Source organism: Oenanthe melanoleuca, chromosome 23, assembly GCF_029582105.1.
Source record: "Oenanthe melanoleuca isolate GR-GAL-2019-014 chromosome 23, OMel1.0, whole genome shotgun sequence".
NCBI lineage: Eukaryota > Metazoa > Chordata > Aves > Passeriformes > Muscicapidae > Oenanthe > Oenanthe melanoleuca.
Window position 1 is genome coordinate 4,394,404 of NC_079356.1, and position 26,822 is coordinate 4,421,225.

Here is a 26,822-nt window from a genome sequence, read left to right on the forward strand (position 1 = left end):
GCTGTGTCCATCCTGTGACTGTGGATCAGGAATAGGAATGTTCAGGACAGGCTGGGAATTGAGAGGAATGTTGGATTTGTCTTTACAAACGAGCTGTGGGTCTGCTGGTAGATAAAACCAGCACTGAGAGATAAAAGAAACAATGGGAGGGATTCCACTGATTGGTGAATGGAAAAAAGAGATTTTTGCTGATAAATGAAATTGGATATTGGAAGATGAAAGAAGCAATGGGGGAAAACCGTGAGTTCTGTAAGAATTAAAAATGCAAAGGGAGGGCTGTACATGAGAGGGGAATCTCAGGTATCAGGTGTTTGGGCAGTCTGAGCCTCTCAAGTACCTCAGCAATGGGGACAGAGAGAGGGAAATTGGGATAAAAAGGAGGCTGTGTCCTCCAAAAATCTGAGATCCCAGGGGATGCCCCATGGCCTCTCCCTTTACTCCAGTACAATAAATAACTCTCTGTCTCCTTTGGCCACAAAGCTCTGGTGTCTGTGGGTTCACCCTCCTGGCTGGGGTGAGGTGTCTGCAGGGTGCCAGATCCATCTGCACCAGGAGCCATTACTGGGGACAATGGGATCCCCTGGGAGCCAGGGCTGGATGGGCTGAGCCCTGAGAGTCCTGATGAGATCCCTGCTCACCTGAGATCCCTGATGAGATTCCTGCTCACCTGAGATCCCTGCTCACCTGAGATCCCTGATGAAATCCTGCTCACATGAGATCCCTGATGAGATCCCTGCTCACCTGAGATCCCTGAGATCCTGCACACCTGAGATCCCTGATGAGATCCCTACTCACCTGAGATCCCTGCTCACCTGAGATCCCTGCTCACCTGAGATCCCTGATGAAATTCCTGCACAGCTGAGATTCCTGCTCACATGAGAATCCTGATGAGATTCCTGCTCACCTGAAATCCCTGATGAAATTCCTACTCTGCTGAAATTTCTGCTCACCTGAGATCCCTGCTCTGATGAGATCCCTGCACAGCTGAAATTCCTGGTCACCTGAGAGTCCTGATGAGATTCCTGCTCACCTGAGACCCCTGCTCTGATCCCTGCTCACCTGAGATCCCTGTACACCTGAGATCCCTGCACACCTGAAATCCTGCTGAGATCCCTGCACACCTGAGATCCCTGCTCACCTGAGATCCTGCACACCTGAGACCCCTGCTCACCTGGAGCTGTGGATGTGCTTTCCAAGCAGGAATCACTCCAGGAGGATGCCGAGGGACCAGATCCACTCACAGCCACAGGCAGCAGCTCCTCACCCCAAAATCCCAAAAAAATGGATTTTTAACCCCTCAGTTCCCTTAACCCTGCAACAACTCCCTGCCTCTCTGGGCTGCTGATTTCCTGTGCTCAACATCCTCCTCCTGCTCCTCCCCCATCCTTTGTGTTAAAACAAAAATAAATTAAAAGTTTAAAAAAGGAATTTGAATCTCAGGATGCTGGGATGGGTTTCTTCACCTTTGAATGTGTTAAAATAAAAATATTAAATTTTTTAAAGTTTAAAAAAGGGAATTTGCATCTCATGGAGGGGTTTCCTCACCTGTGAAAATCCTCTGTGTTAAAACAAAAATAAATTAAATTTTTAAGAGTTTTAAAAAGGAATTTGCATCTCAGGATGCTGGGATGGGTTTCTTCAACTTTGAATGTGTTAATATGAAAATAAATTAAACTTTTAAAAGTTTAAAAAGGGAATTTGCATCTCAGGGAGGGGTTCCCTTACCTGTGAAAATCCTTTGTTAAAATAAAAATAAATTACATTTTTAAGAGTTTTGAGAAAGGAATTTGCATCTCAGGATGCTGGGATGGGTTTCTTCACCTCTGAATGTGTTAAAATAAAAATATTAAATTTTTTAAAGTTTAAAAAAGGGAATTTGCATCTCATGGAGGGGTTTCCTCACCTGTGAAAATCCTCCATGTTAAAACAAAAATAAATTATATTTTTAAGAGTTTTGAGAAAGGAATTTGCATCTCATGGAGGGGTCTCCTCACCTTTGAAATTCCTCTGTGTTAAAACAAAAATAAATTAAATTTTTAAGAGTTTTAAAAAGGAAATTTGCATCTCAGGATGCTGGGATGGGTTTCTTCACCTTTGAATGTGTTAAAATACAAATAAATTAAATTTTTAAAAGTTTAAAAAGGGAATTTGCATCTCAGGGAGGGGTTTCCTCACCTTTGGAAATCTTTGTGCTAAAATAAATTCAATTTTTAAGAATTTTAAAAAGGAATTTTTGCATCTCAGGCTGTGAAAATCCTTTGTGCACAAGGGAGGCTCTGCTGCTTTTCCTTCCACATAAATTGATTTTATTTCTTTCTTTTTCTTAAAAAGTTAAAAATACAGAAGGTTCACAAACTGCTTTTCTCCTCACAGGTTTGAAGGAGAAAATCCTTCACTGAAATGTTGCTCTTAATTGGTTTTTTTATTATTATTATTATTATTATTATATACTTTTAATTTTGGGGTACTTAACTCTCAATCATCACCACCCTTTTTTCATTTTATTTTTAACACCAGAGATTGAGGAGCACCAACTCCACATTTAATTTAATTTCATTTTTTTGGTTTTTTTTTATCATTTTTTGATTCCAAATTCACATTTCCAGGTGCCAAAGTCCAGAGAATTCCTGCTTATTTCTTTTTTTTTGTTTTTTTTGAGATGAATATCTCAAATTTTTGGGGTTTTTTGGGTGTTTATTTATTTATTGAACACAGCAGTGACCGTTGGCATCTTTGCAGCGTAATCTCATTTTGGGTCTGTATTTCTCCAGGTAAAGCAGCTGCTTGGAATTGAAAGCTCCCCTCCTTTTCCTAAAAAAATAAAATTAAAATAAAATAAAATAAAATAAAGTAAAATAAAATAAAATAAAATAAAATAAAATAAAATATTAAAATAAAATAAAATAAAATAAAATAAATAAAATAATAAAATAATAAAATAAAATAAAAAATAAAATAAAATAATAAAATAAAAAAAATAATAAAAAAAATAATAAAATAAAAAAATAATAAAATAAAATAAAATAAAATAAAATAAAAAAATAAAATAAAATAAAATAAAAATTAAATTAAATTAAATTAAAATAAAATAAAATAAAAAATAAAAGTTTTAGCTATATAAAATATTGAGGTATAAAATATTGAAGTGTAAAATATTTAAATGTACAATATTGAAATATAAAATATTGAAATATAAACATATAAAATATTGCAATATAAAATATTGAAATATAAAATATTGACATATAAACATATAAAATATTTACATATAAAATATTGAAATACGAAATATTGAAATATTTACATATAAAATATTGAAATATAAAATATAAAGTATAGAAATCTAAAATATTGAAGTATAAAATATTGAAATATTGAAGCATAAAATATTGAGGTATAAAATATTGAAATATAAAATTAAAATATGAAATATTGAGGTATAAAATATTGAAATATAAAATATAAAATACTGAAGTATAAAATATTGAAATATAAAATATCGAAATATAAAATAAAATATCAAAATATACAATATTGAAATATAAAATATCAAAATAAAAACCCTCAAATATATAAAATATCGAAATATAAAATATTGAAGTATAAAATCTCAAAATATAAAATATTTTATATTTTTATAATTTAAAATATTTTATATTTATATTGAAATATGAATAGAAAAATAGCAGTGCAAAAAGCAGTGTTGGGTTCATTTCTGGCAGATTAATTGAGATTTTTTAGTTTTGAGGTTCTGCTAAAAAGCAGAATTTTTCTCCAAATATTTCACTAATAAATAATATTTCTCAATTTTCTCACAATATATCAGGGAATAGCCTGAATTAAAATATTTGAGGATTTAATTTACATTTAAATCCAGATTTTTGAAGAGAGATTACTCATTAATTCTCATTAATTAACAGCAATTTTTAACCAGCCTAAACATTTTTACCTCATAAAAATCAAATTTTTGGAGCTTTTTCTTCACATTTAAACAGATTTTAATGAGATATTATTTATATTAGGATAAAATCCTAAAAAAAAAAACAGATTTTTTTTTTTTAACAGGGTCAAGTTGGCATTAAAATTCAAGGAATTAAAATTAAATATTGAAAAATATTAATAAAATTAATATTTATTAATAAAATTAATAAAAATATTTAAAAAAATGTGAATTTTCACTTACTGCCTTATAAACTGAACTGCATCCTCATATTTCATTCCACATTCAATGAGAGCCAGTGCCACCAGAACAGGAGCCCTGCAGGGAAAAATCAAAATTAAAATTAAAATTAAAATTAAAATTAAAATTAAAATCAAAATTAAAATCAAAATTAAAATTAAAATCAAAATTAAAATTAAAATCAAAATTAAAATTAAAATCAAAATCAAAATTAAAATTAAATCAAAATCAAAATTAAAATCAAAATCAAAATTAAAATCAAAATTAAAATTAAAATCAAAATCAAAATTAAAATTAAAATCAAAATTAAAATTAAAATCAAAATCAAAATTAAAATTAAAATCAAAATTAAAATCAAAATAAAAATTAAAATCAAAATTAAAATTAAAAATCAAAATCAAAATTAAAATTAAAATCAAAATCAAAATTAAAATCAAAATTAAAATTAAAAATCAAAATCAAAATCAAAATTAAAATTAAAATTAAAATTAAAAATTAAAATAAAAATTTAAGGAAGGCACAGAAATAATAAAAGGAATCCTTCAAAATTTATCAGATTTCTCAACAAGCAGCTGAAGGGTTTTGGTTTTTTTTCAGTATTTCTTAGGGGGTAAAAAGGTGTAAAATGAATTTTTTTTTAAAGGATTTGAAGGGACTGACCTGCCCAGCTCTGCCATGCAGTGAACTAATGATAATAATAATAATAATAATAATAATAATAATAATAATAATAATAATAATAATAATAATAATAATAATAGCAATAATCCAGAGAATTTAGTGTAAAATAAATGAGATTTTTCTGGAATTTGAAGAATTGTTATTATCATTATTATTATTATTATTATTTCTATTATTATTATTATTATTATTTCTATTATTATTATTATAATTTCTATTATTATTATTATTATAATTTTTATTATTATTATTATTATTATTATTATTATTATTATTATTTCTATTATTATTATTATTTGGGATAAAATAAATGAGATTTTTCTGGATTTTCAGGCTCTGACCTGCCCAGCCCAGCCACACAGTGAACTATTATTATTAATAATATTATTATTTCTATAATTAGGGATAAACCAGAGAATTTGGGATAAAATAAATCAGATTTTTCTGGGATTTTCAGCTCTGACCTGCCCAGCCCAGCCACACAGTGAACTATTATTATCATTATTATTATTATTATTATTATTATTATTATTATTATTATTATTATTATTATTATTATTATTATTATTATTATTATTATTATTTATTTTCTTACTATTATTATTATTATTAGGGATAAATCAGAGAATTTGGGGTAAAATAAATCAGATTTTAGTGGCATTTGAAGCTCTGACCTGCCCAGCCCAGCCACACAGTGAACTATTATTATTAATAATATTATTATTTCTATTCTTAGGGATAAAGCAGAGAATTTGGGATAAAATAAATGAGATTTTTTTGGGATTTGCAGCTCTGACCTGCCCAGCCCTGCCACACAGTGAACTATTATTATTAATAATATTATTATTTCTATTATTAGGGATAAAGCAGAGAATTTGGGATAAAATAAATCAGATTTTTTTGGGATTTTCAGCTCTGACCTGCCCAGCCCAGCCACACAGTAAACTATTATTATTAATAATATTATTATTTCTATAATTAGGCATAAACCAGAGAATTTGGGGTAAAATAAATCAGATTTTAGTGGCATTTGAAGCTCTCACCTGCCCAGCCCAGCCACACAGTGAACTATTATTATTATTATTACTATTATTATTATTATTATTATTATTATTATTATTATTATTATTATTATCTATTTTTTTACTATTATTATTATTATTAGGGATAAATCAGAGAATTTGGGGTAAAATAAATCAGATTTTTCTGGATTTTCAGACTCTGACCTGCCCAGCCCTGCCACACAGTAAACTATTATTATTAATAATATTATTATTTCTATAATTAGGGATAAATCAGAGAATTTGGGGTAAAATAAATCAGATTTTAGTGGCATTTGAAGCTCTGACCTGCCCAGCCCTGCCACACAGTAAACTATTACTATTAATAATATTATTATTTCTATTCTTAGGGATAAAGCAGAGAATTTGGGATAAAATAAATCAGATTTTAGTGGCATTTGAAGCTCTGACCTGCCCAGCCCTGCCACACAGTGAACTATTATTATTAATAATATTATTATTTCTATTATTAGGGATAAAGCAGAGAATTTGGGATAAAATAAATGAGATTTTTTTGGGATTTTCAGCTCTGACCTGCCCAGCCCAGCCACACAGTGAACAGCCACACAGCACCCGGGCTCCTCCCGAAATTTGGTTTTCAGGAGGTTCAGCCAATCCTCCACAATCTGACTTGGGGGTGGAGCTCCATCATCAAATGGCCAGTCCTGAAATGAAAAAAAAAGAAAAAAATCCATAATATCCAGTGAGAGAAAAAAATGGATTTAGTTAAAAAAAAAATAAAATAAATAAAAATAAAAAAAAAATATATATATATAATAAATGCAATTCTGTATTTAAAAAAAAAACATAATGAACACAATTCTCTATTAAAATAAGAAATAATAAACATAATTTTGTATCTTTTGCTGGTGGCATAAGAGGGAAGGAAAAGGGAGGAAAAAGGGAGGGAAAAAAGGAAGGGAAAAAAAAGGAAGGAAAAAAAAAAGGAAGGAAGGAAAAAAGGAAGGAAAAAAAGGAAGGGAAAAAAAGGAAGGGAAAAAAAGGGAGGGAAAAAAGGGAGGGAAAAAAGGGAGGAAAAAAAGGGAGGAAAAAAAGGGAGGAAAAAAAGGGAGGAAAAAAAGGGAGGAAAAAAAGGGAGAAAAAAAAGGGAGGAAAAAAAGGGAGGAAAAAAAAGGGAGGAAAAAAAAGGGAGGAAAAAAAAAGGGAGGAAAAAAAAAGGGAGGAAAAAAAAAGGGAGGGAAAAAAAGGGAGGAAAAAAAAGGGAGGAAAAAAAAGGGAGGAAAAAAAGGAAGGAAAAAAAGGAAGGAAAAAAAGGAAGGAAAAAAAGGAAGGAAAAAAGGAAGGGAAAAAAAGGAAGGGAAAAAAAGGAAGGAAAAAAAAAAGGAAGGAAAAAAAGAAGGAAAAAAAAGGAAGGAAAAAAAACAAAAAACAACCAAACCAAACAAAACAAAAAATCCAATTTTCAGACAAAAAAATCCCAATTTTTAGACAAAAAAATCCCAATTTTTAACCAGTTTTGAAAACTCACAAGAACTTGGATTCCAATTTTCAGACACAAAAATCCCAGTTTTCTAAACAAAAAAAAAAATCCCAATTTCTAGACACAAAAATCCCAATTTCCAGACCCAAAAAATCCCAATTCCCAGTCAAAAAAAAAATCCAAATTTCTAGACAAAAAATCCCAATTTCCAGACAAAAAAATCCCAATTCCCAGACAAAAAAATCCCAGTTTCCAGACAAAAAAATCCCAATTTTTAGTTTTGAAAACTCACAAGAACTTGGATTCCTTCTTTCTCAATTGGAGCTTGATCATAAGTGGCATCACAAACTCTCACCAAAGTTGTCACCCCATATTTCTTCAGCTCCTGGAAAAGAAAAATAAATATTAGGGATTGATAAATTTATTTTTATCAAATAAAATTCAATATTTTTCACCATTTTAGGGTATTCAGGTGGGATAAAATTGAAGAGGAAGAATTAGAAGGGATAGGATAAAATTTCTGAGTGGGAAAAAATGAAATTAAAATTATAAAAATGAAGTTAAAATAGAGAAAAAAAATCAGTAGTGATCCTTCAAGTGAAAATGTAAAAATAATTTTTTAAAAAAATTTAAATTTCAGGTAACAGGCAGAGAGGTGAGGAAGGAAATTCCTGAGCAGGAATTTTGAGGAATTTGGGAATTTTTTGGGACTAATTCAAGCAAAGAAATTCAGAAAAAAATCAGCAGTTATTCTTAAATAGCGAGGAAAATCTGAAAAATAAATTTTAAAAAATTTTAAATTTCAGGTAACAGGTGAAGAGGTGAGGAAGGAATGGTCAGAAGATTTCTGGGCAGGAACTTGGGAAATTTTTTGGGCTCATTATTCTTAAATTCTTGATGGAAATTTGGGGGATGTTTGTGTCCCAAAATTGAAGCTCATGCAAGGCAAGAAATTCAGAAAAAAAAAAAAAAAAATTAAAAAAAAATAGTGAGGAAAATGTGAAAAATAAATTTTAAAATATTTTAAATTTTAGGTAACAGGTGAAGAAGTGGGGAAGGAGATTCCTGGGCAGGAATTTTGAGGAATTTGGGAATTTTTTGGACTCATTAAAGCTCACTCAAGCCAAGAAATTCAGAAAAAAACAAATAAAAAATTAGAAAAAAATAGTGAGGAAAATGTGAAAAATAAATTTTAAAATATTTTAAATTTCAGGTAACAGGTAAAGAGGTGAGGAAGGAAATTCCTGAGCAGGAATTTTGAGGAATTTGGGAATTTTTTGGGACTCATTAAAGCCAGGAAATTCAGAAAAAATCAGCAGTGATTTTCCCAAGTGTGACGAAAATGTGAAAAATAAATTTTAAAAAAAAACTTAACAGGTAAAGAAGTGGGGAAGGAGATTTCTGGGCAGGAATTTTGAGGAATTTGGGAAATTTTTTGGGCTCATTATTCTTAAATTCTTGATGGAAAGTTGGGGCATTCCAAAATTGAATCTCATCCAAGGCAAGAAATTCAGAAAAAAATCAGCAGTGATCCTTATAGAGTGAGGAAAATGTAAAAATAATTTTTAAAAAAACATTAAATTTCAGATAACAGGTAAAGAGGTGAGGAAGGAAATTCCTGAGCAGGAATTTTGAGGAATTTGGGAATTTTTTGGACTCATTCAAGCCAAGAAATTCAGAAAAAATCAGCAGTGATTTTCCCAAGTGTGACGAAAATGTGAAAAATAAATTTTAAAAAAAAACTTAACAGGCAGAGAGGTGGGGAAGGAGATTTCTGGGCAGGAATTTTGAGGAATTTGGGAAATTTTTTGGGCTCATTATTCTTAAATTCTTGATGGAAAGTTGGGGCATCCCAAAATTGAATCTCATCCAAGGCAAGAAATTCAGAAAAAAACCAGCAGTGATCCTTATAGAGTGAGGAAAATGTAAAAATAATTTTTAAAAAAATTTTAAATTTCAGATAACAGGTAAAGAGGTGAGGAAGGAAATTCCTGAGCAGGAATTTTGAGGAATTTGGGAATTTTTTGGGACTCAAAGCTCACTCAAGCCAGGAAATTCAGAAAAAATCAGCAGTGATTTTCCCAAGTGTGACGAAAATGTGAAAAATAAATTTAAAAAAAAAACTTAACAGGCAGAGAGGTGGGGAAGGAGATTTCTGGGCAGGGATTTTGAGGAATTTGGGACATTTTTTGGGCTCATTATTCTTAAATTCTTGATGGAAATTTGGGGCATTCCAAAATTGAATCTCATCCAAGGTAAGAAATTCAGAAAAAAATCAGCAGTGATCCTTATAGAGTGAGGAAAATGTAAAAATAATTTTTAAAAAAATTTGAAGTTTCAGGTAACAGGTAAAAAGGTGAGGAAGGAAATTCCTGAGCAGGAATTTTGAGGAATTTGGGAATTTTTTGGGACTCATTCAAGCCAAGAAATTCAGAAAAAATCAGCAGTGATTTTCCCAAGTGTGACGAAAATGTGAAAAATAAATTTTAAAAAAAAACTTAACAGGCAGAGAGGTGGGGAAGGAGATTTCTGGGCAGGAATTTTGAGGAATTTGGGAATTTTTGGGCTCCTTACCTCGATGAACTTGCTGAGGGTTGCATTGGTTGGGTTGTGAGTGATCAGGAATCGAAGATTTTCATAAGTAATTTCCACGGGGGCTGGACGGTTCATAATGGCCAAAAATAAAAAAAAATGTGTGTGTGGGGGGCCAAAAAAAAAAAATAAAATAAAAAAGAAATAAAAGAAAATAAAGAAATTAAAAAAAAAAAAATAAAGGGGGGAAAAAAATAAATCAATGACCTTGGAAACGTTTCACAGCAGAAAACATCAAAAAGATCACCAGTGTGGTTGGGATTGATCAGAGCTTGCTTGGATTGGTTTGGTTTTTTTTTTCTAGAAAAAGCAAATTTGCTTCCAAATCCTCAATTGCTGGGGGTGGAATCCTTCAGGCTCCCAAAATTCCCACTGCAGGCAAGGCTGGGGCTGTTCTACATGGAGGCACTGCTGAGGTGAGGAAATCAGGGCAGGTTTTCAGTGACAGCTCCCAAGGGGAAGGAGATATCCCATAAATGTCAGCATCAATCTGTGTCCTGCTGCGTTTCCCAGAGTCTTGAAGGCCAAGAAAATAAAATAAAAAAAAAAGAAAAAGAAAAATAAAAAAAAAAAAAGGGATTCTGGCACGCAGGCAGACGTGGGGAGAGCCCTGAGCTCACTTGGCAGCCAGGGTGCTGTGCTGGGCCTGGCAGAATTCTGCCCTGATGCTCAGAATCGCCATAAATGTGCCAAGTATCCTCCAACAGAACACCTGGAAAGGGGAAAAAGAGAGAAATGTTAAAATATAATAAATGGGTAAAAGTTCTAGTCAGAAATATTGAAACGTGCCCAAATATTCTCCAATAAAGCATCTGGAACTGGGGAAAACCAGGTTAATATTAAAGGAAAACACAAATGGATAAAAGTCCTGATAGCCCTGATCACAAATACTGAAATGTGCCCAAATATTCTCCAATAAAACACCAGGAATGGGGAAAAACAGATCAATATTAAAAAAAATAATAAATGGATAAAAGTCCTGATAGCCCTGATCACAAATATTGAAATTTGCCCAAATATTCTCCAATAAAACACCTCAAACAGGGGAAAAAACAGATCAACACTAAAAAAATCCCAATATATAAAAGTCCTGATAGCCCTGATCAGAAATATTGAAGTGTGCCCAAATATTCTCCAATAAAATACCTCAAATTGGGGAAAAGAAGATCAATATTAAAAATAATAATAAATGGATAAAAGTCCTGATATCCCTGATCAGAAATATTGAAATTTGCCCAAATATTCTCCAATAAAACACCTGGAACGGGGAAAACCAGGTTAATACTAAAGGAAAACACAAATGGATAAAAGTCCTGATAGCCCTGATCAGAAATATTGGAATATTGAAATGTGCCCAAGTATCCTCCAATAGAACACCAGGAATTGGGGAAAAACAGAAAAATGTTAAAAAATAATAAATGGGTAAAAGTTCTAGTCAGAAATATTGAAACGTGCCCAAGTATCTCCCAATAAAACAGCAGGAAAGTGGAAAAGTTTTGGTGGGTTCTGTTCCCATCACTGACCCACCCCAGAGAAACTTAAATTAAAAAAAAATCCCAAATGGATAAAAGTCCTGATAGCCCTGATCACAAATACTGAAATGTGCCCAAATATTCTCCAATAAAACACCTCAAACAGGGGAAAAAACAGATCAACACTAAAAAAATCCCAATATATAAAAGTCCTGATAGCCCTGATTAGAAATATTGAAGTGTGCCCAAATATTCTCCAATAAAATACCTCAAATTGGGGAAAAAAAGATCAATATTAAAAATAATAATAAATGGATAAAAGTCCTGATAGCCCTAATCAGAAATGCTAAAATTTGCCCAAATATTCTCCAATAAAACACCCCAAACAGGGGAAAAAACTGATCAACACTAAAAAAATCCCAATATATAAAAGTCCTGATAGCCCTGATCACAAATATTGAAGTGTGCCCAAATATTCTCCAATAAAACACCTCAAATTGGGGAAAAAAAGATCAATATTAAAAATAATAATAAATGGATAAAAGTCCAGATAGCCCTAATCAGAAATATTGAAATTTGCCCAAATACTCTCCAATAAAACACCTCAAATTGGGGAAAAAAAATCCCAATATATAAAAGTTCTGATAGCCCTGATCAGAAATATTGAAATATTGAAATGGGCCCAAGTATCCTCCAATAGAACACCTGGAATTGGGGAAAAATAGAAAAATGTTAAAATGGAAATGGGTAAAAGTTCTAGTCAGAAATATTGAAATGTGCCGAAATATTCCCCAATAAAACACCTGGAATTGGGGAAAAACAAATCAATATTAAAAAAAAATAATAAATGGATAAAAGTCCTGATAGCCCTAATCAGAAATGCTAAAATTTGCCCAAATATTCTCCAATAAAATACCTCAAATTGGGGAAAAAAAGATCAATATTAAAAATAATAATAAATGGATAAAAGTCCTGATAGCCCTAATCAGAAATATTGAAAAGTGCCCAAATATTCTCCAATAAAACACCCCAAACAGGGGAAAAAACAGATCAACACTAAAAAAATCCAAATATATAAAAGTTCTGATAGCCCAAATCAGAAATACTGAAATACTGAAGTGTGTCCAAATATTCTCCAATAAAACACCTCAAATTGGGGAAAAAAAGATCAATATTAAAAATAATAATAAATGGATAAAAGTCCTGATAGCCCTAATCAGAAATATTGAAATTTGCCCAAATATTCTCCAATAAAACACCAGGAATTGGGGAAAAAACCAGATGAACACTAAAAAAATCCAAATATATAAAAGTTCTGATAGCCCAAATCAGAAATATTGAAATATTGAAATATTGAACTATTGAAATATTGAACTATTGAAATATTGAAATATTGAAATGTGCCCAAATATCCCCCAAACAGAACATCTGGAATGGGGAGAAAACCAGATCAATACTGAAAAAAAACCCAGATATAAGCAGAAATAAGAGTACAATAAATAAAATAATAAAATAGCAAATAAATAATAATAAAATAATAGATTATAATCAATTTTTTAATGTGTTTGAGCTTTTGCTATTAGATAAATTTCACCCATTTTGAAATATCCCCCCAAAATCCAGCAAAATGGTCACTCACCAGCAATAAATTTTAGTTATTTTAATTATTTTTAAATTAATTATTTTAATTAATTCAGTTATAACCAGGTTTTTCACAGCCTTATCTCTATTTACAGACCAGGGCTTTAAAGGCAAAAAAAATCAGAAATCAAAACATCAAATTTCAGCAGTAAGGGAGGAACAAAAGTCATAAAATTTAAGGGGATGAAAATGGGAATTATCTCAAAGTACCTCAAATGAAAATATTTAATTATCAACGTGGGGTCTTTTAATTATTTTAAAAATAATTAAGTGTCCAATCAGGAGTGAAATATTTAATTATTAAAGTGGTTTTTCAGTATTTATAATAATAATTAAGTGTCCAATCAGGATTGAAATATTTAATTATCAATGTGATTTTTTCAGTGATTTTAAAAATACTGAAACCTCCAATCAGGAGTGAAATATTTAATTATCAATGTGGTTTTTTTCAGTGATTTTAAACATACTGAAACCTCCAATCAGGAGTGGAATATTCAATTATCAAAATGGGTATTTTCAGTGATTTTAAAAATACTGAAACCTCCAATCAGGAGTGAAATATTTAATTACTGTGATAACTGATAAAAGATTATTAATGTGGTTTTTCAGTATTTATAATAATAACTAAATGTCCAATCAGGAGTGAAATATTTAATTACCAATGTGCTTTTTCAGTACTTTTAATAATAACTAAATGTCCAATTAGGAGTGAAATATTTAATTATTAAAGTGGTTTTTCAGTATTTATAGTAATAACTAAGTGTCCAATCAGGACTGAAATATTTAATTATCAATGTGATTTTTTTCAGTGATTTTAAAAATACTGAAGCCTTCAATCAGGAGTGAAATATTTAATTATTAAAGTGGTTTTTCAGTGATTTTAAAAATAACCAAACCTCCAATCAGGATTGAAATATTTAATTAGTGTGATAATTGATAAAAGATTATCAATGTGGTTTTTCAGTGCTTTTTTAAGAATTTAAGAATAACTAAGTGTCCAATCAGGAGTGAAATATTTAATTATCAATGTGGCTTTTCAGTATTTATAATAATAACTAAGTGTCCAATCAGGATTGAAATATTTAATTATCAACATGGTTTTTTTCAGTGATTTTTAAAATACTGAAGCCTCCAATCATGAGTGAAATATTTAATTATCAATGTAGTTTTTTTCAGTGATTTTAAAAATAACCAAACCTCCAATCAGGAGTGGAATATTCAATTATCAAAATGGGTATTTTCAGTGATTTTAAAAATACTGAAACCTCCAATTAGGAGTGAAATATTTAATTACTGTGATAACTGATAAAAGATTATTAATGTAGTTTTTCAGTATTTATAATAATAACTAAATGTCCAATCAGGACTGAAATATTTAATTACCAATGTGCTTTTTCAGTACTTTTAATAATAACTAAATGTCCAATCAGGAGTGGAATATTTAATTATCAATGTGGTTTTTTTCAGTGATTTTAAAAATACTGAAGCCTCCAATCAGGACTGAAATATTTAATTATTAATGTGGTGTTTCAGTACTTTTAAAAATAACTAAGTCTCCAATCAGGATTGAAATATTTAATTAGTGTGATAATTGATAAAAGATTATCAATGTGGTTTTTCAGTGCTTTTTTAAGAATTTAAGAATAATTAAGTGTCCAATCAGGAGTCAAATATTTAATTATTAAAGTGGTTTTTCAGTATTTATAATAATAACTAAGTGTCCAATCAGGATTGAAATATTTAATTATCAACATGGTTTTTTTCAGTGATTTTTAAAATACTGAAGCCTCCAATCAGGAGTGAAATATTTAATTACTGTGATAACTGATAAAAGATTATTAATGTGGTTTTTCAGTATTTATAATAATAACTAAATGTCCAATCAGGAGTGAAATACTTAATTACCAATGTGCTTTTTCAGTACTTTTAATAATAACAACTAAATGTCCAATCAGGAGTGAAATATTTAATTATTAAAGTGGTTTTTCAGTATTTATAATAATAACTAAGTGTCCAATCAGGATTGAAATATTTAATTATCAATGTGATTTTTTTCAGTGATTTTAAACATACTGAAACCTCCAATCAGGAGTGAAATATTTAATTATTAATGTGGTTTTTCATTACTTTTAAAAATAACTAAGTCTCCAATCAGGATTGAAATATTTAATTAGTGTGATAATTGATAAAAGATTATCAATGTGGTTTTTCAGTGCTTTTTTAAGAATTTAAGAATAATTAAGTGTCCAATCAGGAGTCAAATATTTAATTATTAATGTGGTTTTTCAGTATTTATAATAATAACTAAGTGTCCAATCAGGATTGAAATATTTAATTATCAATGTGATTTTTTTCAGTGATTTTAAAAATACTGAAGCCTCCAATCAGGAGTGAAATATTTAATTACTGTGATAATTGATAAAATATTATTAATGTGGTTTTTCAGTGATTTTTAAAATATTGAAGCCTCCAATAAGGACTGAAATATTTAATTATTAATGTACTTTTTCAGTACTTTTAATAATAACTAAATGTCCAATCAGGAGTGGAATATTTAATTATCAATGTGATTTTTTTCAGTGATTTTAAAAATACTGAAACCTCCAATCAGGACTGAAATATTTAATTATCAATGTGGTTTTTCAGTGTTTTTAAAATAAAGAAGCCAAGGAGTGGCTGCTGCTGTTTCATTTTCAGGGTGGAAATAAAAAGGTTGAAAATCCAAGCTGAAGGCAAAATCCCAAACCTGCAAGGGGAGAGTGGGGAGGTCAAGGTGGCCCAAAAATAAGATAATTAATGAGGATTAATTAATGAAAAACTCAGCCCAGCCTTTAATGAGCTCCTCACTTTTAAAAAAGAAATGAAGCAGCACAAAATTATCTTTTTTTAGTGCCACAAAAAACCCAAAACCAGCAATTATTCCCTCCAAGCATCATTTGAGGGTCAGAAAATGAGATTATTACCCAAATTTCCACCACTCAACTCCTTCCATTTATAATTCACTCCCTCATATAGAAAATTAAGAGGTGAAAGCACAATTGGAATTTAATTGAGGATTATATAAATGTTTGTATAAATAATTTAATGGTTAAACAAGGAGAAAAGGAGAATTTCCATTCCCAGATTTTCTTCTTTTCAGGTTTGGGTGGAAGAGCCTCATCCAGAGTTATTTTTGTCCTGGAAGTTTTAATAAATCAGGGACATTTTGGATAATCCTCAAATCAAAGAGGGAATTTCATCCAAATTCTTTTAAAAAGGAGTTGTACTGGTTTTATAAATAAAATCATGTTACAAATGAAATAATTTTTATATATGAAATATGTTTTATAAATTAAATATGTTTTATAAATTAAATCATGCTATAAATAAAATCATGTTATAAATAAAATATTTTTATAAATGAAATAATGTTATAAATTAAATCATGCTATAAATTAAATCATGCTATAAATAAAATAATTTTATAAATAATTTTATAAATAAAGCCATTTTTATAAGTAAAACCATTTTATAAATAAAATCATTTTTATAAATAAAACCATTTTTATAAATCAAACCATTTTATAAATAAAATCATTTTTACAAATAAAACCATTTTTATAAATCAAACCATTTTATAAATAAAACCATTTTTACAAATAAAACCATTTTTAGAAATAAAACCATTTTTACAAATAAAACCATTTTTACAAATAAAACCATTTTTACAAATAAAACCATTCCATAAATAAAACCATTTACCAAGTGATTAACAAGTGGAATATTTAATTTCCACATGTCCTGAGAGTGGCAAGGAGTCACCAGCTCCTCTCCCCAGAGGAATATTCCTCAATTATTTAATTAGCTCCTAGCTCAGGAGTAATTAAAAATGTAAAGCACTGTATTTAAACCTAAAAAAAATAAATTATTTCCAGCAGGATAAGGAGTTGAGGTAGCACACAAGGCTGATTTTAAATAAATTTGTGTTGCTGACAGATATCAAGTTTAAAAAAGCAAAATCAGGCTTTTAATTAAAAAAAAAAAAAATTAAAACTTGTGATTTTTCCAAGTAAATATTTTAAAAAGTTCTCTCTCCCTGTGTTACCAAGTAAATTTGCACTTCAAACCCCCAAGAGATCAGAATAAATTGTAACCAGCAAACAAGGAATTGTTTTTCAGCCCATTAACTTCCAGATTTTTTAATCAGAATGAGATAAAGCAAGGAGAGGAAGCAAAAAATGAGAGGCTGGGCTGGAAAAGGAAGAAAAGCAGAGAGCCAGCAGGACAAATATAATAAAAATAATAAAAATAAATAGATATAGATATATAGAAGGAATAAAGAATAAGGAATAAAGAATAAGGAATAAAGAATAAGGAATTAGGAATGAAGAATAAGGAATGAAGAATAAGGAATAAAGAATAAGGAATAAAGAATAAGGAATAAAGAATAAGGAATAAAGAATAAGGAATAAAGAATAAGGAATAAAGAATAAGGAATAAAGAATAAGGAATAAAGAATAAGGAATAAAGAATAAGGAATAAAGAATAAGGAATAAAGAATAAGGAATAAAGAATAAGGAATAAAGAATAAGGAATAAAGAATAAGGAATAAAGAATAAGGAATAAAGAATAAGGAATAAAGAATAAGGAATAAAGAATAAGGAATAAAGAATAAGGAATAAAGAATAAGGAATAAAGAATAAGGAATAAAGAATAAGGAATAAAGAATAAGGAATAAAGAATAAGGAATAAAGAATAAGGAATAAAGAATAAGGAATAAAGAATAAGGAATAAAGAATAAGGAATAAAGAATAAGGAATAAAGAATAAGGAATAAAGAATAAGGAATAAAGAATAAGGAATAAAGAATAAGGAATAAAGAATAAGGAATAAAGAATAAGGAATAAAGAATAAGGAATAAAGAATAAGGAATAAAGAATAAGGAATAAAGAATAAGGAATAAGGAATAAGGAATAAAGAATAAGGAATAAGGAATAAGGAATAAAGAATAAGGAATAAGGAATAAGGAATAAAGAATAAGGAATAAGGAATAAGGAATAAAGAATAAGGAATAAAGAATAAGGAATAAAGAATAAGGAATAAAGAATAAGGAATAAAGAATAAGGAATAAAGAATAAGGAATAAAGAATAAGGAATAAGGAATGAAGAATTAGGAATGAAGAATAAGGAATGAAGAATAAGGAATGAAGAATAAGGAATGAAGAATAAGGAATGAAGAATAAGGAATGAAGAATAAGGAATGAAGAATAAGGAATGAAGAATAAGGAATGAAGAATAAGGAATGAAGAATAAGGAATGAAGAATAAGGAATAAGGAATAAAGAATAAAGAATAAAGAATAAAGAATAAAGAATAAAGAATAAAGAATAAAGAATAAAGAATAAAGAATAAAGAATAAAGAATAAAGAATAAAGAATAAAGAATAAAGAATAAAGAATAAAGAATAAAGAATAAAGAATAAAGAATAAAGAATAAAGAATCAGGAATCAGGAATCAGGAATCAGGAATCAGGAATCAGGAATCAGGAATCAGGAATAAGGAATAACCCTGGAGCTGCAAGGATGTGCCTGGGAGGCAGCTCCTGGTGGTGTTATCAGGGAAAGGTGATTGATCCAGATGTGATCTGATCCCTCCAGATGTGATCCACACAGCTGGGAGGGATTTGGGGAAGTTTTAACTGATCCCACCTGGATCAGGCTCTCCTCACTCCCAGCCTGAATTTGAAGGAATTCCTTCTCCAATGGGTAAAAATAAGGTGAAAACCCACGGAAATGGCAGTGATTAATCAGCACTAATTAATCAAGATAACAATTGATGAGGGAAATGAATTCCTGGCTTGATCTGCAGGAGCTGGGAGTGAAATCCAGGACATCCAGAATCTGCAATTCCAGGGACATCAATTCCTAAATCAGAGATTCCAGCTGAGCCAAAACCAGCCCAGGAGAAATGAAAACCCAGGAATGACAATGCCAGGAATTCCAGAGGGGAAAGGAAAACCAAGGAATGACACCATGAGGAATTCCAGTGGGGAAAGGGAAAACAAGGAATGACATCATGAGGAATTTCAGAGGGGAAAGGAAAAACAAGGAATGACATCATGAGGAATTCCAGAGAGGAAAGGAAAACCAAGGAATGACATCATGAGGAATTCCAGAGGGGAAAGGAAAACAAGGAATGACATCATGAGGAATTCCAGAGAGGAAAGGAAAACCAAGGAATGACATCATGAGGAATTCCAGAGGGGAAAGGAAAAACAAGGAATGACATCATGAGGAATTCCAGAGAGGAAAGGAAAACCAAGGAATGACATCATGAGGAATTCCAGAGAGGAAAGGAAAACCAAGGAATGACATCATGAGGAATCCCAGAGGGGAAAGGAAAAACAACCCAGGAATGACATCATGAGGAATTTCAGAGGGGAAAGGAAAAACAAGGAATGACATCATGAGGAATCCCAGAGGGGAAAGGAAAACCAAGGAATGACATCATGAGGAATCCCAGAGGATAAAGGGAAAACAAGGAATGACATCATGAGGAATTCCAGAGGGAAAGGGAAAACAAGGAATGACATCATGAGGAATTCCCAGTTCCAGGAGCTCAGGACAGAGCCAAAACCAGTCCAGGGTAAAGGAAAAATAATTAATAATATCGTGAGGAATTCCCAGAGAATAAAGGAAAACCAAGGAATGACACTGCCAGGAATTCCAGAGTGGAAAGGAAAAACAAGGGAAGGAATTCCCAGAGAGGAAAGGAAAAATGAGGAAAGGAATTCCCAGAGAGGAAAGGAAAACAGAGGAATGACATCTGAGGAATTCCCAGAGAGGAAAGGAAAACAGAGGAATGGCACTGAGAGGAATTCCTAGAGAGTGAAGGAAAAATGAGGAAAGGAATTCCCAGAGGGGAAAAGAAAAATGAGGAAAGGAATTCCCAGAGAGGAAAGGAAAACCAAAGAATGAGACCTGAGGAATTCCCAGTTCCAGGAGCTCTGAGTAAAGGAAAACCGAGGAATGGCACTGAGAGGAATCCCAGAGGAAAGGAAAACCGAGGAATGGCACTGAGAGAAATTCCCAGAGGAAAGGAAAACCAAGGAATGGCACTGAGGAATTCCCAGAGGAAAGGAAAACCAAGGAATGGCACTGAGGAATTCCCAGAGGAAAGGAAAACCGAGGAATGGCACCTGAGGAATTCCCAGAGGAAAGGAAAACCGAGGAATGGCACTGAGGAATTCCCAGAGGAAAGGAAAACCGAGGAATGGCACCTGAGGAATTCCCAGAGGAAAGGAAAACCGAGGAATGGCACCTGAGGAATTCCCAGAGGAAAGGAAAACCGAGGAATGGCACCGAAGAATTCCCAGAGGGAAGGAAAACCGAGGAATGGCACCGAGGAATCCCAGAGTGAAGGAAAACCGAGGAATGGCACCGAGGAATTCCCAGAGGGAAGGAAAACCGAGGAATGGCACCGAGGAATCCCAGAGGGAAGGAAAACCGAGGAATGGCACCGAGGAATCCCAGAGGAAAGGAAAACCGAGGAATGGCACCGAGGAATCCCAGAGGAAAGGAAAACCAAGGAATGGCACCGAGGAATCCCAGAGGAAAGGAAAACCGAGGAATGGCACTGTGAGGAATCCCAGAGGGAAGGAAAACCGAGGAATGGCACCGAGGAATCCCAGAGGGAAGGAAAACCGAGGAATGGCACCGAGGATTCCCAGAGGGAAGGAAAACCGAGGAATGGCACCGAGGACTCCCAGCTCCAGCAGCTCCCCAGGCCGAGCTCCCGCAGGAGCAGCAGCTGCAGGAGCCGGAGCCGATCCCGGCAAAGGTCAGCGGGATCCCCTTTCCCCCCCGGGCACGGGGCGCTGCCGCTCCCGATAATCTGTTCCTGCGAATTCAAATCATCCCAAATCTGTTCCAAGAGGAACTCTGCTTTTATAGAATCTCCACCGCAAAAACTGGATCGCATCGAACTTCCATCCTGCCCCAGCAGGGTTTGGGTTTTTCCTGCTGCTCTGCCCATTCCAGGTTTTAATTCCCCTTCCTAAAAATTCCCCTCTCTATCCTTACACCACCAAAATGTTTCATCTGAACAATTCCCAAGTGAAAGAAGCCAGAGAACTCCAAAACACTCTAAAAACTTAAAACACAAACCAACCAGAACATCAAAAATGTTTCTATTTTTTCAAACACCCTCTCCTAGCACACGGAAGGAAATGAACTCCTCGGAAACCTTTTCTCAAGTTTGCTCAGACTGACACGTGCCCAGAGAGGGGTGAGGTCAAAAAAAATTTCACTGTTCCACCCTGTCCACCCCCGCGGGCGGCTGCAGCTCCTGCCCAGTCCCTCCCAGTCCCTCCCAGTTCCCTCCCAGTTCGCTGACAAGCTCTGGGGGTGACTCACTCGCTTCCTCTCAAAACCCAGGCAGCAGATAAGGGATCAACCCGAGCAGCAACCAAAAAAAAAAAATAAAAAAAAATAGAAAACCTTCAGTGTGAAAAAGCGAGCGACACTCAGGAAATGGTGACAATTGTCACCTGCTCGGCCCGAGGCAAAGCTCACAAATTGGGTTAAACAGGAAAAATCAGCTGGACATAGGAGAATTCTTACAGGATTGTTCTTGTTGTTCTGACACTGGGATTATTTAAAAAAATATATATATACCTTCCCCACCCAGCACTTCAGTTTTTAGAGGAATGGTATTTGCATTCCATGCCCAAAAAGTTGAAAGTTGTTAAAAGTGTTTGAAGTTGCTGGAAGTGTTTGAAGTTGAAAGGAAAAGGCTCTGCTAAGGAAAAAAAAATAAATAAATTAAAAATTGAGCTATAATGCTGTTTAAACCACGAAATAAAAAATTACTTTCAGCAATTTGTTTGTGACATCAAGAAGCCTTTCCTAAAAATCAGAGTTGTCTAAGCTGGGCTTTGAAAACAAGGCCCCTGATCAACAGCTCAGCCTAAAATATTCTCACACCTGCAGCCCAAATATCAAACCCGACACCCAAACCCCATTAACGAGTCGAGCAGGACTTAAAAGCAACTTCAGAAATCGCCCAGAAAACACAGAAACTGCAGAGCTGAGTCACTAATTTGAGTCTGGAGCTGAGGAGTTAAAGCAGGCTGACAGCTGAGCCTGGGGCTGACTGATAAATGTCACTGTGCTGCCACAAAGTCCCGATTGTTCCAGAGCTCAGCTCTTCACAGGGCAACAAAAAGTAACAGTGACCCCGCTGGAGCCAACCTGGGAAAGGAGAAAAAGGAGATTTCAGACTCCTCCAGCTCTTCAAAATCAGCAAAAGGAGCTGTGAGATGATACCACAGCCACTCCAAAGGGATTTGGTAATTCTTATTCTCCAGCTCTCAGCCCCAAAAAGAGCAAGAATTGGGGCTGATTTCCAATATTGACACGGAGCTGATCTGAATCTGCAGCTGTCAAAGTGATGCAGAGGCACCAGCAGCACCCAGCTGCTCTCTGCCAGGGCAGGAGCATCACTGAAAATGTGTTTTCTCCTCCCAAAATACACAAACATCCCTTGGAACCAGCATGGTTCAGGTGGGAAGGGATGTTAAAGTTCCTCCCAGCTGGTTTTGGGCACTTCCAGGGATGGGGCAGCCTGTGGGAATTCCATCCCAGCCCCTCATCACCCCCACAGGGATGAAACAAATCCCATCTAAATCTCCAAATCCCATCTGATCTCATCTAATCCCTCTTGTCCTGGCACTGTGGTAGGAAGTTCCTGCTTGCCCTGCACCTCCAGAGCTCCTTCCCCAGCTGTGGATCCCTCCTGGAATATGAATTTCCCCAGGAATTCCATCCCACCCTCAGAGGGATGAAGTAAAACTCCATTTAAAGCTCAAAATCCCATTTAAATCTCAAACCCCATCCAAAGCCTGGCAGTGTGAGCTGCTCCCCTCAGTCCTGGCACTGTGGAAGGAAGTTCCCTTTGCCAGCTGTGGATCCCTGCTGCAGTGAATTTTCCTTCCCATGAATCACCCAGGTAATTCCACAGCAGGGCAAAGTCCAGGAGCCAGGAAAAAACAAAAAAAAAAAAAGGAAAACTCACAACCAGACCCTAAGTGAGACCCACATTCCTGGCTGTGCATCCACACTCCTACCTTAACTCCAGCTGAGCTGATTAAATCCAAGTATTTCAAATGTTGAGTCATAAGGAGAAAGAGTTTTCTGGCTGCTGCTAGTGGTGGGTTTCTCTTTTTTTTTTTTTTTTTTTTTAATTTTTTTTTCCTCTCCTTTAAATCCTAACTGCAGTTCTGAGTCAGGCCCTGCCTGCTTGGTTCAGGGAGTTTCGAGGCGAGTTTCCATTTATACAGGAGCCTTTCAAAGCCAAATTTCTGCCTTCCTCCTCCTCCTCCTCCTCCTCACCCCGAAACCAGCGAGCACAGACTGCCCCGGGAGAAAATGCAGATCGTGACTAATCACACCCAGCAACCAGCATGAGACTGAAGGAAGCCACTTCCAACATTTCCCCACAACCTCACCTGTGCTCCAAAAAAAAAAAAAAAACCAAAATCCCAAAGCTCAGCTCCTTCTCATCCCAAAGCTGACATTCCCAAAAAAAAAAAAAAAATATCAACCCTGACTCAGATCTTCCCCCAGGTCACTCACAGCACCCTGGGCCACGCCAGGATTTTTCCTGAGGAGCTGTTTGGCTCAGAATTTATGGGTTCCCCCCTTTTTTTCCAGTCCTAAATCCCACAGGGCAGCTCTTTATCCAGACAAACCAGCCCTGCCCCCATTCCCACCCCAGGAAAACCACCACATCCTGGACACCCTTCCTTTCCTGACAAATGGCACCCCCCAGCTTTTTCCCCTTCTTTTTTCAGCTCTAAACACACACAAAAAAAAATTCTTCACCCTTTACAAGTCATCTCGAGGATCACCTTTTCCATCCCAAAAAATCCCCCAGGTTTTATCAAATTGTTTCTTATCCACACAGGAATTAGGAACATCACTCCCCTCAAAACACAGCTGCAAAAATGACCCCCAAAACCGGGTAAAAACTCCTAAAACCAGGTATAAACTGCTCCCCAAAAACAGGTAAAACCCCTAAAACCAGGTACAGATAATCCCCCAAAAACAGGTAAACCCCTAAAACCAGGTACAAACAATTCCCCAAAACCAGGTACAGACAATCCCCCAAAAACAGGTAACACCCTAAAACCAGGTTCAGATAATTCCCCAAAACCTGGGACAGACAATTCCCCAAAACCAAGGAAAACCCCTAAAACCAGGTACAGATAATCCTCCAAAACCTGGGACAGATCTCCCCCCAAAAAAATAGGTAAAATCCCCAAAAATCAGGTACAACACCCCCAAATAAAACCAGGTACAGACCCCACATTCTACCCTCCCTGTCCCCCCACTTTCAATCCCACAGGAAAGTCCTTCCTTTCCTGAACACCCCCCCAAAATCGGGTGCAAGGGGGAGCTTGGGGGACCCCACAAAATGCTGGGGGTGAGCACTGAGCCCCCCAAACCCCACAGGTGAGGGAGACCCCCCCAAACCAGCCCTGCTGATAGACGGGACCCCCAAAAAGCTGCAGTGTCCCCAAACCAGCCCTTGGGGACATCCAAAGCACAGGAGGGACCCTGGGGACACCCAAAGCACAGGAGGGACCCTGGGGACACCCAGAGCACAGGAGGGACCCCTGGTGACCCCCAAATCACCCCACAGGTGACGAGGCGCCCCCAAATTTCTCCTCACACTCAGGGACCCCTCAGAGCCCCCCACACCAACCCCACAGGCCGGGAATTTCCTCCACAGCAGGAAGGACCCCCCGAACCAGGCAGAGCCTCGTGGAACCCCCAAATCCCCCTCCAAAGGAGCCCTCGAGCACAGAGGGAGATTCAAACCCACCCCAAATCAACGCCTCAGCTTTGTGTAACCCTGAGACCCCCCAAAATGCTCCCCAGAGCATAAAAACCCCTCTAAACCATCCACAAGGCCGTAAGGACACTCCGCAGCCCACCCAGAGCAGGGAATCTCCTTAAAGCACCGCCAAGGGATTCCCCCTCACCCTCCTTTCCCAGCTCCCGGGGCGGCGCCTCCAGCTTTTCCCCGGTTCCCCCCCTCCCCAGGAATGGCCTCGGTGTCGCGCTCACCCTGTGCATTGAGCGGGCCGGGGGCCGGGCGGGCTCGGGCGGGGTCGCGGGCGGGCGGCGGGGCCCGTGACGGGGCTGGGGCTGCGCTGGGCCCGGTCCGGCCGGAGACACCGAGAGCCCGCGCGCCGCCACACGGCTCCTCGCGCACAGGCCGCGCCCCGCCCGCTCCCGCCGTGGTACGGCCCGCCCCTCACACCCACGGCCGCCACAGTGGTACGGTCCGCCCACGCGCGCACCCGCCCCGGGGCGCAGAGATGGGCGCGTCCATTTGGGGTGCGCCGGGGGAGGGGGGGGAGCTGCGTGAGGGTGTCGCGGTACTTTTCGGTGTCTGGAGTGGTCCCTAAGGATCCCTAAGAGGGATCGTCACCAGCTGCAGTGATAGGACAAGGTACTGTGAGGCACAGGTTGTGGAATGCCCCGAGGCTGGAATTGTTCGAAGCTAGATTAGATAATGCCTTAAGCAACCCGCTCTAGTGGGAGTTGCCTCCTCTCCATCCCGCTTTTATAGCAACCCTCTATAGGCCTCTTGCCCCCGCCCTTGGGCATTGGTATAGCCCAGGGGCGGCTCGCCCTGAGCAGACACCTACAGTCCCCAGTCACCCTTGGTATGTGCCGGGCCCCCCCCGCAGCCCCGCTCACTTGGACCGGCCCTCTGGCCGCACGTGCACACGGAGCCTTCCACGCCAGCATCCCCCCCCCGCGCCAGCGCAGTGGTACAGCCCGCTGTTCCCCACTGCGGCCAATGGTTCGGTCCTGCCGGGGGTTTCCCAGGGTTTCCGCTTCCCTCAGCCCGGGACCGGGACCGCAGAACCGGGAACTGGGTCAGTAACGGACCGGGAAACACTGGTGGGTCCAGCCCTGCCCCCGGGAGCGCCAGTAAACCCACGAGCCGTGGATCCGGTTCTCCTCTCCCACACGTGTCACGGCGTTCCTGCCTCAGAGCGTGGCTGGGAGCAGCTGTGGGGCCTCAGGCGACCCGAGGTGACACCCCCTGCGACCCTGTGGCCAGGTGTGACACTGCTTGTGTTATAAATGAGAAACAAAAGTCTCGATATTCGGCAAAATATAGACTGGTTTATTTTATACAGACAGAGCAAGTCACGCTGGGGAAAACGTGAGGGGTCACTGCCCACTCCATGCTCCACAGAACTTGGTTTGCAGCTCCCCTTTTATAGCGTGGTTTCCTTGTAGTGATCAATAATTGTTATTGTTTTGTTGTAGTATTTCTGCAAGGTGAGCACTGGTGGTCAAAGAAACTTCCAAACTGCCCTGGGACAGCTCTTGGGACATTGGTCATGGAACCATCTGCTCTTGGGAGATAAAAAACAGAAATGGGAAGTCTGATCTTTAGCAGATAGTTTGTGATTGATTACACAAAGGCAGGAAATCTGATTCTGCAAAAAAACCCTTTCAAACTATGAAAAACCCTTTTTATTTTCTCTTTTACAAACTGGTATACAATATTCAATATACAAAGTTCAGAACAGCGTGATTTAAACAGACTGGGTTTAATCATGTATTTCCCTTTATCTAGGTCCATGTTATTTTCTTATTTTAAGTATTCTGGTTTATACAAACTCCAAAACTTCTATGACTAACACAAATCATTTATCAATTATCACAACATCTTCTCACAGCTCAGGGAG

At 35.7% G+C, this 26,822-nt stretch overlaps 1 protein-coding gene across 1 annotated transcript; it reads right to left on the minus strand.

Annotated features, from left to right (window-relative positions):
- Nucleotides 1-2,280: 2,280 nt before the first annotated feature.
- On the minus strand, nt 2,281-25,350 carry PTP4A2 (protein tyrosine phosphatase 4A2). The gene is made up of 6 exons (XM_056509430.1): nt 25,177-25,350; nt 9,938-10,667; nt 7,656-7,748; nt 6,457-6,587; nt 4,184-4,258; nt 2,281-2,811 (listed from the first exon to the last, which is right to left on the minus strand). The coding sequence occupies exons 2-6, from the start codon at nt 10,031-10,033 to the stop codon at nt 2,703-2,705; spliced, it is 504 nt and encodes a 167-aa protein (XP_056365405.1). The 5' UTR covers nt 10,034-10,667; nt 25,177-25,350; the 3' UTR covers nt 2,281-2,702.
- Between the last annotated feature and the right edge of the window lie 1,472 nt (nt 25,351-26,822).